Raw genomic sequence first — 15,997 nt, 5'->3', positions numbered from 1 at the left:
CAGAAACATCATAATAAAGTTTCGCATACTAGCATAACTCATTACCAGACGTAGCCTGCTAATCCATTACCAGACGATGTCATTGAATCAGAGGTTCTAAACCAGCTGAAGAGAAATCCTCTCCACCAGCAATTTTAACACCAGAATTTAGGCTTTCATCAATCATCGTATCTTTCCCACTGTAACAAATTTACTTCGATGATATGCTGTAAAAAAAGTATGAAAAATTCTTTGAAATGTTGAGGACATCTTTACTAGGATTATTACATTGTTCTGTGTTCAAAGTGAAAGTGACGAAATAAGAATGTTTGTTTTATCAAAAAAGTGGCATTTAAAGTGCACCAACGCATGTAGGAAGCACTTGACACCTACAGACGACGTGGAAGCAATGTTAAAAGAATCGATTTTCCTAGCTGGGTAGCTCCGCTCTTACTACAAGTGGTACACTTTGACTGCACCTCGAAAAGTTTAAACAGTAAATTCTCTAAAATCGTGGTTGTTGCCAATTTAGTTTTGACATTGTTACAATTATATTCAGATGGAAGTCTCTACTCGGGAACCGAGACTGGATTCAGCGGGCAAGATGCTGTCATCCATCGGTCTTCTCTGGTGTCGCGACGCACTCCAAACTTGAGAACATCGCGCGGTGTTGCAACGTTTCTCAACGGTAAGGGAACGTTATTAACATTGCAAGCACACTCATTACCACTTATAAAAAAGTAGGATAGTGATTTTGTGAAATTGAAGTTGTTCAAACATTTAACTCTAATGCCATGTTCTATAAGTTGGTGTCCTATGTGTATGGTGTGTCATGCGATGAGCTGATTTTTATTTTCTCTGCTTCAGATAACATTCACTTTCGTTCTGTGATCAATCTAACAGCTTAAAACTTTAACCATTGCACCTAGAAAGCAATCAGAAGATCAGTTAGGGAAGTCGGAACAGATTTAGCAAAACAAAAATCGCCAGTAAGAAAGCTAACATCATGGCAAGGAAACTTTGCGCGGAAAAGAAATATGTTATCATAACTTTAGTAAGTCTGAGGGTATCAGTTCAACCAACCGAGCGGCATTAAAGGCTCATTTACGCAACTTGCTCTTTGAGATTTAACCGGGATTTAGTTAGAAATGCAATACTCATTTGCTCACTACTGGTTTGCTAATGGCCCGAGCATAACTTGAAGCACAGGATTACTCTTTTCACTTCGGGAGTGGTTCACCAAGAGTGGCGTTGGACGAAATTTGATCTAAGTGTTTTGTCAACAAACGACCGCAATTAAAACATCTTTTTGAATCTGTTTCAACGTTGTGAGTCGATTTGAATTTCCGGGGCAGACATCTTTGCTTTTTTTGTTTATTTGATGTTGGAAGAGGATAGATTAATGTAGAAGTGTCAGGATTTGTAGACGGGCGTAACAAGTGTTGATACAACAGTGCGCACTCAACCGTGAACGCAGCAATCTCTGCAGCGTTTGTTGAATTCGATCAAACCAGAACTAGTGTTTTGTTTGAGCTTTCGCGCGGGATATTTATAGAGCAAACAATAGGCTTTCAGTGCCTTTGTAAATGAGGCTTTTTGCAACGTCACGGGCAGGGGTAAGTTTTGTTAGCACGCAACAAGTGTTATTTTCATCCGTGTCAAAAAGTTGCTCTTTATATTTCATGAAGAGAGGAAAGGCTTCTGTGCTCTCTTTAAAGATTTTCTCCCTCTTGAATTGATAGCACTGTTGTATCATGTTTTGTTTCCGTATAAGTAAACTGACAAGTGGCTCTTGTTTCGCTAACTTCACGTCAGATTTGCTATCTGACTTTGTTTCAAGTAATCCATCAAAGCAACATTGTTCTAATACAGCGTTAAATTAATTGTGAAGACCCTCACTACAAATCTTCATTTAAGAAAAAAAAATCTGTTTTGTTTTAAACCCCAGCAAAAAGGAAAATATAGCAAATCAAATAATAATGTCAACTGTGAACACAGCAAACTCTCTACCAAAGCTTCAAATAATAGTAATAAATAATTAATGATAATAAAGAGAAAACCCTCGGCCCTGGGCATAAGGTAAAAACTTCAAAATGGTCAATCATGGGTTTAACAAAGAAAAATATGAGCGGTGAGGTAAAAGGGAGTGTGGTTTACGAAAACGAGAAAATAAATCGGGAGACTAACATTTAAGAAAGTGGTCTTTATGTTTTCGTAAATCACACTTGTTTTTTTTCTTATCTTATTTGTTAAATCTATGGTCATGTTAAAGTTTTACTGGCTCACACAGAAAAAGGAGAGCACAACGTGACCAAGCTCACACATGCAATCACAGATTTTGCAAGTTCATAACAATCAATAATAATTTTTATGAATCGTGGTTTGTTTTAAATAATGGCTTGTGGGTGAGAAGGGTTGAGCAGAAATGGGCGTGAAGCGCTCTCGTTGAGTTTAGGAACTGAATTTCCTCAAATATACATTGCAGTGGAGTTAATTGGTTTCCAAGAAACTTTTTCGACTTTGGACCATCTATCAATTTATCATGTGATTGGTGACAATATCAGCTTCATGTTGTCATATCTTTAAATTCATCCGCGGCCTATCCCATCACACGACCCCACTGTTTTCACTACAAGCAGAAAAAGCTTTTTATGCTTTATGGCAAATACATTGCCATGGGCCATGGTTTAAAGACAAAACATTGCAGTTACTTTTAGTTTTTTACCGCTTTCTAACTTAAAACGGAAAACTAATATAAAATATTAAATTTTCCTTTCTTCTAAACTTGCATAAGACAGCTTACCGTATACAAAAAAATTATTTATCATATACGTGAATACCGCGAGATCTTAACTCGATTTCCTGGAACTCCAGTCAGGGTCATATTGTGCAGTAATTATAATGTTTGTCGTCAGGGACGCAATAAATTATAATAGTTTTGGAAACTTAAATTTAGAATCGTGGCTGCTAAAAATAAACGTGTGTTTGTTCTCGACTCAAATTTGTCCGCTGTAATGAGGTCAGTCATTAGCTTTCTCCTCAACGTTTACTTATAGAATACCTACTCAAAAATCCTGACAAAATCCGCATGAAATAAATGCAGCTAAGGCTTTGCAGGTTGGTCGACTCTGGCGTCATTGTCATTGATTGCTTTTTTCACGAAAAATCACTCGTTTTAGAGCAGTGTTTCCCAACTGGTGGGTCGCAACCCATTGGTGGGTCGCCAAGCTATTTCAGGTGGGTCGCGAAGCATTTCTAAATGTTATTGAATGCAAAAATTTTCTAAAAAATACCGACATTACTATGGATCTCACAAGCCACAGTTTGGTCTTGAACAGTGCTGCGCCTTCGCCATCGCTACTCTTATCTTCACTTCATTTGTTGACTTTCCATTTTCATGAATTGTGCACCCTGTTTTCTATTAGATCGGGAAATTATTGCATTATGATTACGTAACAATTATGCAACGATGTAACAAATTTGTAACAATTAGTCGTTAGATGTGTTGTGTCGCATTAACTATTTCAGTAGGTACGCCAGTAGTAAAGATGCCATAATAAAGATGTCATATCTCATTGTGGGTCGCACAACAATACTTGCATTAAAAGTGGGTCGCGAACTGGAAAAGGTTGGGAAGCACTGTTTTAGAGTAACAATGTGATCAGACCACATGATACAAAAGTAGGAAAACGGATGGTCTCTATGAGTCTTTCGCTGCTGTAGAGCAGTTCTATAAATAAACCATAAGAATACAGTTTCGCAATTATATTACGTTTTGCTGAGATGGGGAGTTTCAAATTTGTAATCTTCAGTCAGAGTTTAACTATCAGGATACATCTCAAGCCTCCTGAAGATTAGTTTTGAGGGAATGATTTTCTAATACTGCGTAATGCGTATCGAGAAAATGCGCAAGAATCTTTTTTTTTTTTTGTTCCACGGCTTAAAAGATACGAAAGGTTATAAACCCGAAAAAGCGATTATTGAACTTATCCAGCGTTGCCTGTTGTTTTGCAACCCAAGCACCTTAAAAAGCACTGTTTCTAAAAGATCATAGTAGGACACCTTGAACATGAACATAGAGGTTCTGTAAACAGAAAATGAAATAGAAGGTCTTGCAGGGTGTTATGGAATGTTTTTTATACGGAAAATTTTGATAGTAATGGGAATGCTTATAATTTGACAACTGCTTGCTCAAGCAGCAGTTCAAAAAAATCAAAATTCAACAAGCACAGTTTTCAACGTCACTATTTACGTCACAGATCCAACATTTGTCCGATTCATAGACGGAGGAAGATCTCTCAACAAGGTGTATGCCTTCTTCACTGAAACTGCGATGGAAGACAAATCTTACGTAAGTTGTTTTCAATCGAGTTTGGAAGATATAGTGTGAAAGTTTGTCCCTGAATTTTGCCGGAATGGCCCGTTTCGGTGAGTCCGATTCGGTGAGTCCGATCCCTTAACGGGGGATTTTTTCATTTTTTTTTTTAATTATTGGGTACCGTAGCCTAATTATCATTGCCGTTTTAGGGTTAGGGTTTAGAGGTTAGGAACTCACCGAATAGTAGCAGACCCATTTGCAGCGGGCTGCAAAGAAGTAGAAAGCTAAAGTAGAAAACCTTGCGCAAACCAATTCACCAACTTACGGAGTGTGGAGTTTGAAAGTTCACTAGAATGTTAGTTTGAACAAAATGTATACAGCCGCCATTATTGATGTTTGGAGGCATTTTGTGAATGATTTGTTCTTTGTCGTTTGCAGGCATTGCTCCAAGGATGCAAGTGTAAGAGAGTATTGCAATAGTCTTAGTTAAACTTTGTTTCTTTGCAGCAAACCTACAGCAGAGTCTCTCAAGTGTGCAAGAACGACATTGGTGGGGTCAATATGCTGAAGCACCAGTTCTCGTCATTTTTCAAAGCTCGCTTAAATTGCTCGTTACCTGGGCAACCACCGTTTTACTTCAATGAGATTCAGTCCGTTAGTGACCTTTTGACCTTAAATCGGTTTTATGATGTTGGCAACACAAGGATGGTTTTTGCTATCATGACAACTCCAAGGTACTTTGACAGCAGTGACAATACTTTTATATCCAGCTAATAGCAATTTTCTTGTTTTGTTTCTCTAGTTTCGTTCTTATCTTTCATTGGTGTCTTATGAAATTTTATTACATGTTTTGTGACCGGTGATTTGTATTGAATTTTCAACTGTATCTGTTATGTATGATATGATATGTAATGTATGCATATCTGAAGCAAACCAAAATATTAAATAATAAATAAATAAGAAACAAAATATGCTGAGTTTTTTTCATCTTCGCCTCTCTACTGAGGTTTTATATTCAAAAGCCCTACCTTCTATGTTGGATACTTTTATTTCTGATACTATTCTTCATACTGTAGCCTGCAACATTGCAGATAGTGAGGCCAATGCTCCTGAGTCATTGAATTAAACATAAAAGTGTCTTTATTTGTATAGAAACAGTGTTCCTGCTTCGGCCGTGTGTGCTTTCACATTGGAGGACATCGAGACTTCCTTGAACGGGCCGTTTAAAGAGCAGTTTACTCGAGAAAGCACTCGAAAGACTTACTGGGATGTACAGACGTCATATCCCGAGCCGCACTTAGCAAGGTGAAGTTAATGTAAACGAAATATAAACTGCATGGTAAATTTCAAAAATCTGAGCTGAAAAAATCTGATGAGAGAGGTAAATACATCTTGGTGCAATCGACAAGGGAAAAACTAAAACCTTTAAAACTTTTGTTTTAGAAGAGCATACTGGAGAGCCCTATATGCGAATGGGTTGTTCCATAAGTTTTCACTATCCAGCAACTTATTAAACAAAACTTCATCTTGCAGTTGTCGAGGTGAAGACAGGACATTGAGTGATGCTGAATTGAACTTTGCGCGGAAGCATCCTTTCATGCACAGCAGTGTCCCCTCGTGGAACTTAGCTGACAATCTTGTACCTGGCCACCATGCACAGCCGATCTACTCAAAAACCCGTTCAAGGTATTTGTATTTGTCAGTTGTTTGAGTCCACTTTGTAGGTGTGATGATTCAATCTATCTTCAGTAGATTTTTTTACAAGCTCCAGCTTGAATGTAATCTACTTTTATGGATGTTAATTTTGATCGAGCCTTTGTCAGATGAATTTGCAATTTGTTGTGTTTGTCGGGCTCAAAGATTCAAACTTGTCAAGCAACAGCTGCTGATAAATTTATTATGACTTCTACTTGAATAAGATATTGATAAACATACTGGGCCCAGGTTCAAAAGTACCCCCTGGACTCCCCCTGTCAACACTACTTCTGATAATGCTTAGCATAAATTCAATATTATTATTATTGCAATAACTAACTGAAGGCGACAGGTTTTATGGGCTGCTCACTAAGAAATGTTTTTATTTTATTTCCAGGGCGTTCCTGACAACCATAGCTGTGGACACAACGGCAGGGCTCTCCTCCAAACACACTGTACTGATTGTTGGGAGCCAGGATGGGAAGATAACCAAGATTCTGCTTCTTAAAGAAGGATCAAGTGTTGTCATAGAAGAACGGTACATTTTCAATGAGGAAAACTGCAATCAAACAAACAAGTGAGTTATTTGACACCGCGCCATGGAAGTAGGCTACAATTTAATATTGTTTTCCAGTAAACACAGCGTTTTTTCTGCTATAATAAAGTTGCCTAGTGGAAGGCAGATATTTTTAGTCTAAATTGCATTGTATCGTGTTTGAAATTCATCATCCAAAAAGAAGTTTTGATTTTGATTCTCAATGACTTACGAAATTTTAGATCCGTACAAAAGATTGTGTTGGACAAAGAGAGCGGAACAATGATTGTCGCCTTCCAAGATTGCATCATCAAGGCTCCTCTATGTCCTATGGCTTCAACGTGTGGAAGGTCAGGCATAGCATCATGTTAAACACCAATGCTTTAAACATATTTATTGAGTTATTTTATGAAAAGAGGATCGTATCATGGCCATGAGAGTTTGCTGTCGCGATAGAATTGCAGCTAAAGGATGTGCAATGTCTTCGGTTGTAAATTAGATTGAATAAGATTTATAGTGAACCAAACAAACAAGTTTGGTGGGCTTGAGGCAATATCTATTCCAATTAGTTTGTTTCTGATGCTGCTCAGTTCATCTCCTTTGATGCGTAAGTCTCGACAAAGCTCAGTTTGGCTAGGCAGGTAAAAGTGAAATCCCGAAGCATCATTGTTGTAACTTTCCTACTACAAGTCATTACTGCCATCATTAACTTAAACGTTCCATCCAATCGCGAAGCTTGAGCTAACCGCCAGATCCAAGAATTAAGCTGTAGACCCAAGAGCAGGAGTTTTGATTAGATTTTTGTATGTACAGTTGTACACACTCATGGTTGGTACACTTAACTTGTTTATTGCAGAAAGTGCGTTGAGTCACGTGATCCTTACTGCGGTTGGGATGGTAACAATTGTGTCATGGTTGATCGGCTCTACGTCAACAAAAGCAAAGCATCAAGATCAAGTCAAATAAGACAAGACGTTGTCAATGGCAACGTCGATGGGATGCCCGATTGTGCAGAAGTTGTTGTAAAGGGAAGAGGTAACTATTTTGGGTACATCTTCAGACGTTGAATCAATGTAAAAATGACGGATTTTCCTGTCTAGGAATGACGTGGTGAGGTTCCATCTGCTCAACCCAAGCATGTATTGTGCAGCGTTTAAGTAACAGAATGAGTGCCAATCGCTTAAACTGGTTTGTTTTTACACGTTTACTGAAACTATCCAAAAAATACTAATTTTTCAACAATATTATCAATTTTTAGCACCGCTAGCAGGCGCCACTGCACCTACTTCATTGAATTCCAGTGGGCAGTTTGATGGCACGGTTCCTTTGAATGATGCTGTGGCTCAGGGCACTGTTCCTTTAGCAACTGCAACTGCCGATCCAATTGTGATGTACATACTCATCGGTGTGGTCTGCCTCACTTTGGGATGCATAGTCGGTATAATGATCTGCCACCTACTCCACAAATCCCGCAAGAAATATGGAAACATGAAAAAGAAAGACTTGGCGAACACTTACTCCAACGTAAGAAACTTCGTGCGAATTTCTTGTTCCTAAAAGTACGTAGCCTAGCAAGTGTCATTCTCTGGGTGGAGCGTAAACCCAGACAAAAAAATCCGTCATTCTTACATTGATTGTAAAATGACGGATTTTCATCATTGTAAAATGACGGATTTTGCTGTCTGGGAATGTGCTCCGATGAAAATCAAGAGGTTTTGTAAAACAGTTGTCTTCTTTTTCAGTTGCTTTGCCCGAACAAGACATCATCGACGGCCTCAGAATAAATATTTTGTCCAAGTGTTCCTATCACATGTAATACTTGCTTGCTCATTTATAACACGATCAGTGATGTATTGATTAAAAAAAAAGATTTTCGTCAATTACAGTGCATCAAAGGGTGCAGGTTTAATAAGACGGGTGTCGATTTAACATGGACTAAGAATAAAATATATTACACAATTTTACTTTCATTTTTTGCAGGAAACGCCCCAAAACACATACGTCAGTGTCCGACATGGGTCAACTAACTCTAATAAAAAGTCACGCCCACCAAGTAATAGCAGCCACCAAAACCAAAGGTACGTGGAAAGCTTGTTTTGATGAGTTGCAACCATCTTGATGGTGACATGACAATATATATTATTACGCTGCATTAGACATAGCAATCCAAGGCCTTCCAGTCACGAGGAAAACAAACGCAACCGCACCATCACAGAGACCAGCACGGGGAACAGAAGTGATGAGGTCATGGTGATGGGGCAACATGGGGAAGGCCACTCGCCAGAATCACCAACAGGAAGGGAAATTCCCGATACAAAACAAGTGAGAGATGATTCTGAAAATCTTCTGCTTTCGTGACTACTGAAACAACAACTTTCCAAAGGATTTTATGCTGTTGGCACCCTAGACAGCAGATCTACCGTTTTTTACATTGATTTAACGTCTGCAGACGTTGAAGCGTTGATTTGCGTATCCAGACATCTATTAAAGAAAAGGTAGTTTAAAGAGCCCATTTGTCACAGTTTTGAAAGAAATATTATGTTTTACGCAAAACATACAAAAAAAGCCACGATGTATAAATGTTAGGGTTATGCCCCCCCGCCCTGTCGGTGACCTTCTACCTTTGGCAAATAAGCTTAAATTGAAAAAATAACAGTTTTTGTTTGATAATCGAGTACAATAATTCTGCAACTGTTATCACAACAACGTTCTCCATATTTTAGCTTCAACTAACGGGCACCAATGTTGGTGGACGGCGAAAAGCTCGTAACTCAAAACCTTCAACAAGTTCCAGCCCGGAAAATAATGAAGAAATGATCGGAAGTCATCAGGTATGCTGTGACGTGTACCAACATGGCATTTGGCCACTTTTCATCCTTACTTTTAATAATAGTGCCTTTGTAGAGTTCCACCCATTGCAGGCAGTTACTGCCTCAATGTTATTACAGGGTAGGACCAAAATAGTTGAAATGGCTGCTCTATTACCTAACTTATAGAACTGTGCAATGTCTTTAAACAGCAGCATAACTTGGCAATTGGTTGTCATTCGAACACTCTCACCTCTCCGCTATTCGATTGATATGATAATCTATATTGTTTGTTTGTTTATCTTTATCCTGCATTGCGGAAAGCGGACTTGAACGCTATGCATTGGTGTACGCCTTCCGACATACACCTGACCCACGCTATTGTATTTAAGTTGATAAGTTGGTTGTGATTGCCATCAGAGTCATTTAGCCTACCACAGCTCTTGTGCAAGAAAGACTGTGGTTTAGAGATGTTGGTTTGATTCCCATGGTGGCAGCGCTGTTTTTTCACGAACGCAAACGATGGTATGGAACTGTTTAGTGTCTACTATGCCGCAGTATATCGTTGGCCTGGTCATTTGGCCCGTTAACGTTTGAAGTTATTTACGTTTGAAACAAATAGTGAGACTTTTTCCTCTTTTGTGTGTGCTCTATTATCAGTTTCCTAAATAAAGCTTTGTCCGTGGTTAAGTATACTGAGTGCTTGCATGAAATGTTGCAAAATAAACGAGTGTTCGCTAACGTGATGTTTTTTTTAACAGGGCAGAGATTATCACACTGAAGGAAGAATGCCAGAGCCTGGCCATGATGCCATTGGTGATCTCTCGAAGCCGAGATCTAATGACAGTGGGAACGCATCTGAGGGGCTTGTTCCATCCCCTGAAAGTGATGTTTTTACTGTTATGCCCCCCTCCCACAGTAAAGGGACCAGGTCTGCCCCAAGCAGATCTATGTCTTTTCAAGACCATCATCCGCCTCTTATGGAACGCACATACACCATCGCTACTAATGGGGCAAACACAGTGGGGGCCCATCGACCTCACGGAAGGGGAATTAACAGGCAACTGTCGTTGCAACCAACCGACCTATTACCGAGGCAACAGGTGTATCAACAGACCCCATCACGAGGGTATCCAGCTCAACCTCCACCCATCACCCCTGGAAGGATGCCCCAACCGTTAGCCTCAGTCAACGCGACCCCAAATAAGAATTTTGACAATCGCAGAGTGTCTGACATGACCCACAGCCTGGATCGAAGGAGGAAAAAGGGACAAAATTTTCAACAAGTATTCTCAGAAGCCGTAGACCAAGATTATCCAATGGGTACGAGCCACTTTATGCTTCGTTTCTTTTGCATTCAATTTACTTTTTTTTATCACGGCAACACTGGCGTCTGGTACACCAATGCACTTAACTTTACAGTTAAAGCAGCGCATGAAAAGACCGGTTGCTTCAGGCTTTGCCATGTCCCGTTGCCATCGTAATCGTGTCAAACAACTGATTGCGGATCTAGAAGGAGCAAATGGTCTTGTGTTCCTCTACCCAACAACAAATGCAATTTTAAAGCTTATTTCCTTTATATGAGGCTGAATAATTGCCTTTACAATACATGCTTATCAAACTGTGATGTTCGCTTGAATCTTAGATTTGCTTCTGCAAGAGGCCGCTGTTTTGTAGTAAAGTGTTTAACTCTTCGGCGCAGTTTTTCACCAACAAAGATTCTGTTTCATACTCCTTTTTGTTGTTTTCTCAAAATTAATTCTTGTTTGCAGGGGCTTCAGCTTCACTACAACCGCCCCGGAAGAGATTCGTAAGTGAATCTGAGAAAGCTGCAAGGATGCCACGTCAAAATCTCTATCAAGCTATTAATGAAGAACAAGAACCATTGATGCATCATCCCCATCCAACTGAGAGATTGCAAGATCCCAAAGCTATGCGGAATAATCTTTCACTCAAATTAAAACCGACCTATCCAGGGACAAGCAATGGACCAGCAAGCCATAGCGCTCCTGTAGTGGAACCTGGAACCATGATGTCCAACCCACGAAGACACCCTAACAAAATGGTGACCTACTCCAACCCTGGTACCCCAATGGGTGATCACCCTCCCAGCTTAATGGAACAAGGTTACCCTATGGGTACTCCCAAAGGACACACTACTCTTCCGTCGCAAAAGAATCATTATGTGCCTCACCAAATGAGTCTTCCTGAAGAAATGCATCAACGCATGGCTTTCCCTGCTGAAAGCCCGACCAAACATACAGCATCTTCCCCTATGCAGGATGGACGTCCTCCCAGCTTCCCAGGAAGTGAAAGAGTACGTCATGGAAGTGGACCCGGATATCTGATGCAGGTATCTACATTCTACAATACATCGAGTTTTTGCAAACGTAGCAAGTTTAATCATTCATACATTTTATAGTATGTAAGGCAGGTATTGAGAACATATTTCCATTAAAATATTCTCATGTAATGACACTGCGAAGACCAGCGGAAAAGAAATGGGCAGTTGTTCGATATATGGTCTATGCCAGGGCTTCTCAAACTTTTTATTATGCGACCCTATTTCATAAAACAATTTTTTATGTGACTCCTTGTTTTGCAGTTTATTTTGTAAACTGTAGACAGTAAATAGTTTTTATAGTAAGCCCACTTTAATTCGTTTTGCAACCCTAAAATTACAATTTTCTACTCCGTGTTGGGCGGCGACCCATGGTTTGGGAAGCCGTACGTCTCAAACATTTGAAGGTTAGATTGTCAATTTCCTCGAGATTAGCTCTAATTTAAACGTCCCAAAAGAACTACCACATGGCCAAGTTTGTTTACTTTAGAAATGTAACGTATTTGATTGCAACTTTTTCCAATTTTGAATAAGAAATATGTTTCAATATCAAGTTTGTAAAGTATCAAATTTCTACTATTTAACTACTATCATCATCATCATCATCATCATCATCATCATCATCATAATCCATCGTCGGTTTGTTCCCCACTAGTGGTGGTGGCCGATTGTTTCCGCGCAGCAATTGTTTTAATCCCCTTTTCTCCATTTCACCCTGTCCCTTGCATCTTCCTCCTTCAGTCCGACTTTTTTAAATTCATCATTCACTTGTTGTTTCCACGTTCTTCTTGGACAACCGCGTTTCCTCTTCCCATCCACCTTTAGATCTAGTGCCTTTCTAAGAAAACTTCCTTCTTCCCTCCTGATCGCAAATCACTATGTAACCATCTATTCAAAATAGAATTTTTATGCGTGTTGATAATATCGGAGTTTGCTTTAATTATTGTTCGTTTTACATATTCTTTAAATTTTCTTTTTTTACATGTGCAAGCTGAAGATGCTAGTGCACATGCCAGTGTTTGATGAATGCAAAAGAGCAGTACTAATTAACTGCATTAAAAACAGAGAGAGACTGTTCACCAGGCATTTTATAATAAAAGTAATTTGCGTTCTTCTGGTGACTATTTACTAGGTTACCTCCTGATGTTAAAGATGATAACTAGCTTTTGTATTTCCGACGTATTTCCGACAGTCGTGCTGACTGACGAAACGTCGGAAATACAAAAGCTAGTTATCATCTTTAACATCAGGAGGTAACCTAGTAAATAGTCACCAGAAGAACGCAAATTACTTTTATTATAATTAACTGCATTGTTAATCTTGTATTTTTACAGGGAAATCGTTCGCCTGTGAAGCCAAATGGTCCAATGCCAATGGGATCGCCGAACTTTAATCCCCAGTTGATGAACGGCATGAGAACTCGTTATCCATCTGGTGGAACCGGTCGAAACCAGAATGGGAAAGTTATGCACGAGATTCAACCGGAAAACCAACATCAAGCCACAAGCCCTCAAATGCCATCAATCTTACAGTCGTCAACAATACCATAAGATGGCGACATCAAAAGCAGTATCCTAACGTCAGTACATGATAGATCAATACAACATTGCAACAGCGTGATGATGCTCAACAAATAAGCGAAATGTGGCAGCACGTGACAGTGCAGCTGATGCCACATAACGGCAATATAAGTCCTGTTTTCACAGCAACAAGATGGCGTAACAGATGAGATCTACGTGGTGCAATTGGCCTATAGGGATCTTGACAATTATTATCTTTACACACTAAGTAAATATGGTGCAGTAAATAATACCAGGCTCTTGACATACCGATCTACTGAACAGTCTTACAGATATTGAAATGCTATGAGCTAATTTTTGATGCTCGTTTTCAGCTTCTACAAGCTTGTATTACAGTGCAGTGGTTCGCTATGCACAAGTACTGCCCTCCAAGGCTTAGCCTTGACGTGTTGTACAATAATTTCACACTCATGTTACATTACAGCTTTTGACAACGGTGGTTGTATTTTTATCAATGAAACTGTTCAAGTATTAATTTGCGTTTAACGAACAGTAACTTGATGTTTACGATCCAGACCTACTTATGCGTGTATTGTTGTAACGTCAAATGGACGTGAGCTAACGTACCATTTTCAATACTTGTGTAAACGTTTGTTATGTTACTCAACATCACAGTATTAACCTTGTGTTTGTTTCCTGTTGACGCCAAATGCTTAAGAAGAGTCCTTTGGTGATATTTTAGCTGCATATCCAACAATTCCAGCACACAAAAGCTGTTTTTTTTTTAAAAAAACGCAACTCTTTTGTTCTTGGATACTGAGATTGATCAAAATTGGAAGAGTCAATTGGCAACACTTGTCATGCAAATGCCAAATCATATACCGCAAAAAGATGAAAGCACAGCTACTACGTCATTTAACCGTCATATCATGCATTATGACAAATCCAGACGCCATTGACGGATATCTTTTTACAAACACTCATCATCATTGTATAACTACTAATAGTTCAATATCCACGCACCCCCTGGGAACAGTTGTCGCAGCCCTTAGTTGGCACCCCTGGTTGGAAACCCCTACTTTAGCAGTTTACCTTTGAATGGGATAAACTACAAACAACACAATTTTTCTAATTTTAAATAGTCAACAGCTGTAAACTGACAAGCCCGTGTGAGTGGTTTAAATCCTTCAGGAGTTTATTAAATTGCTGGGTAAAAATTTGAGAGGTTTTCCCCATGTGAGACTATTTGTTCACATTCAGTTTGGTTGGCTTTAGATTTTCACATGATTGTTCGTTTAATCGTAATTTTAATGTTTTTCGTTGTGCATTTGCAGCATGCAAGGTAGGCTTTCAGTGAATGTTCCAGTTTAGTGTGTCAGTTTCATCGTGCTACCACTTTTATTGCAAGCCCAATCCGTCTATTATGTTCAGTGGCGTACGCAGGATTTTCTTAAGGGGAGGGCCATTGAGAGTGGCGTAGCCAAGAATTTTGAAAGGGGGTACCCCCCTGCGTACGCCAGTGATTATGTTCGTTATTTTTACTCGAAGCAAAATATATCGCTTACTTTTTATTTTGATTTCTTACAAAATGTCATCACAATTTAAAAGAAAACTACTGTAAATGTTTTTGTTCCATTGCTTTTGTGACGTCGCATTTCTCGCTTGCAATGTAAGTTGAGTGTCTGAGCACAGCCGCAGAAGAATAAAACAATTTGTGGGTGTGAACATTTGTCCAAATTTTGTCTTTGCGACTACATTTTCAAAAATGCAACTACAGTATTTACGTTTTTCTATATTTTGCCCAAATAGCTTAAGTTGTCATTTTCCCTCAAATTCGCATCGCTTTTTTGTAGCGAGGGAGCGACCGCCCCCCTATTCTCCTGCGGCTATGTGTCTGAGCATTGGCTAAGCCAATATTTCTTTGTTGAGCTATTATTGGGGCTGTTCGAAACATAAATGTTTTCTTCCAAGGGCATACGTTGACTTGGTTTTGAATCCTTTTTGTTGAAGTTTTATTTGATTTCGAACATTTTTTTTTATAGAATGAAAGTTTATTTCAATCAAAGAAAATGGTTTCGAGCAGCCCTGAATGTTACAGTAAACTAACTTTTGGATTGCAAGCCATGAGGCATTGTGACTGCTTCTCAACCACTGCAAAATTTTCTTGGAAGACTTGACTATGGCAGCAAAAGGTTAAAACTAGAAATACTTCATTTTTGCCAATCTTCAAAAAGCATCTTTTCTATTTGGAATTGAAATCCGACTTGCAAAGGAAAAGCTCGAATGCAAAACGACTGAATTGGCAGCCTTGTTGCTGACAACGAACAAAGTTCACATTTTGTTTTAAATCTTTATGCTGCTATTATAATGTATTAACTTTTGGAGTTGACTTTTTGTACAATGCCGTTGCCACTTTGTAACCAAATTTATAACAAGTCTATTTTAACTGTTTCACACAAACACAGCATTCGTTTGCCGTTTCAAACAATGCGCACTTTTTGGCTGAGTCCTCTTGCCGTTCGCAATATTGTTTATAGCTTTTGCTTGATTCAAGTAAAATAACCACTGCCATGTCTGCATGTATTCGTCATGTGATATTAATCTTTGACACTGTAGCAATGGTCTAATCCAGATTTCGTAGTAAAAAGTTAATTTCACACCATTTAGGGGCAAAGTGAATGCCGTAAAGGTAATTTGTGAAGTGGCCAGGTTTTATAGCAAATCTTGAAGTGTTCCTGCCAGAAGAAAACGAATTCAGATAAAGGGTGGGTTGAGCGATACACACAAAGGACATTGGTACGA

At 39.1% G+C, this 15,997-nt stretch overlaps 1 protein-coding gene across 2 annotated transcripts in view; it reads left to right on the top strand.

The window, feature by feature from the left end:
* Nucleotides 1–15,770, top strand: part of LOC145775638 (uncharacterized) — a 55,253-nt gene extending 39,483 nt beyond the window's left edge. For both annotated transcript variants that reach the window (XM_082586964.1, XM_082586963.1), the window contains exons 6-20: nt 539–667; nt 4,239–4,330; nt 4,805–5,031; nt 5,450–5,602; nt 5,831–5,983; nt 6,390–6,569; nt 6,770–6,877; nt 7,384–7,562; nt 7,786–8,051; nt 8,508–8,605; nt 8,684–8,849; nt 9,251–9,358; nt 10,096–10,657; nt 11,107–11,687; nt 13,010–15,770. In XM_082586964.1, coding sequence (XP_082443090.1) covers nt 539–667; nt 4,239–4,330; nt 4,805–5,031; nt 5,450–5,602; nt 5,831–5,983; nt 6,390–6,569; nt 6,770–6,877; nt 7,384–7,562; nt 7,786–8,051; nt 8,508–8,605; nt 8,684–8,849; nt 9,251–9,358; nt 10,096–10,657; nt 11,107–11,687; nt 13,010–13,225 — 3,218 coding nt within the window. In that variant the 3' untranslated portion in view covers nt 13,226–15,770. The remainder of the gene's footprint in view (nt 1–538; nt 668–4,238; nt 4,331–4,804; nt 5,032–5,449; nt 5,603–5,830; nt 5,984–6,389; nt 6,570–6,769; nt 6,878–7,383; nt 7,563–7,785; nt 8,052–8,507; nt 8,606–8,683; nt 8,850–9,250; nt 9,359–10,095; nt 10,658–11,106; nt 11,688–13,009) is intronic.
* Nucleotides 15,771–15,997: the final 227 nt, after the last annotated feature.

Source organism: Aplidium turbinatum, chromosome 8, assembly GCF_918807975.1.
Source record: "Aplidium turbinatum chromosome 8, kaAplTurb1.1, whole genome shotgun sequence".
Classification (NCBI taxonomy): Eukaryota; Metazoa; Chordata; class Ascidiacea; order Aplousobranchia; family Polyclinidae; genus Aplidium; species Aplidium turbinatum.
Note: the sequence above shows the minus strand (reverse complement) of the source record. Positions and strands in the feature narration are given on the sequence as shown.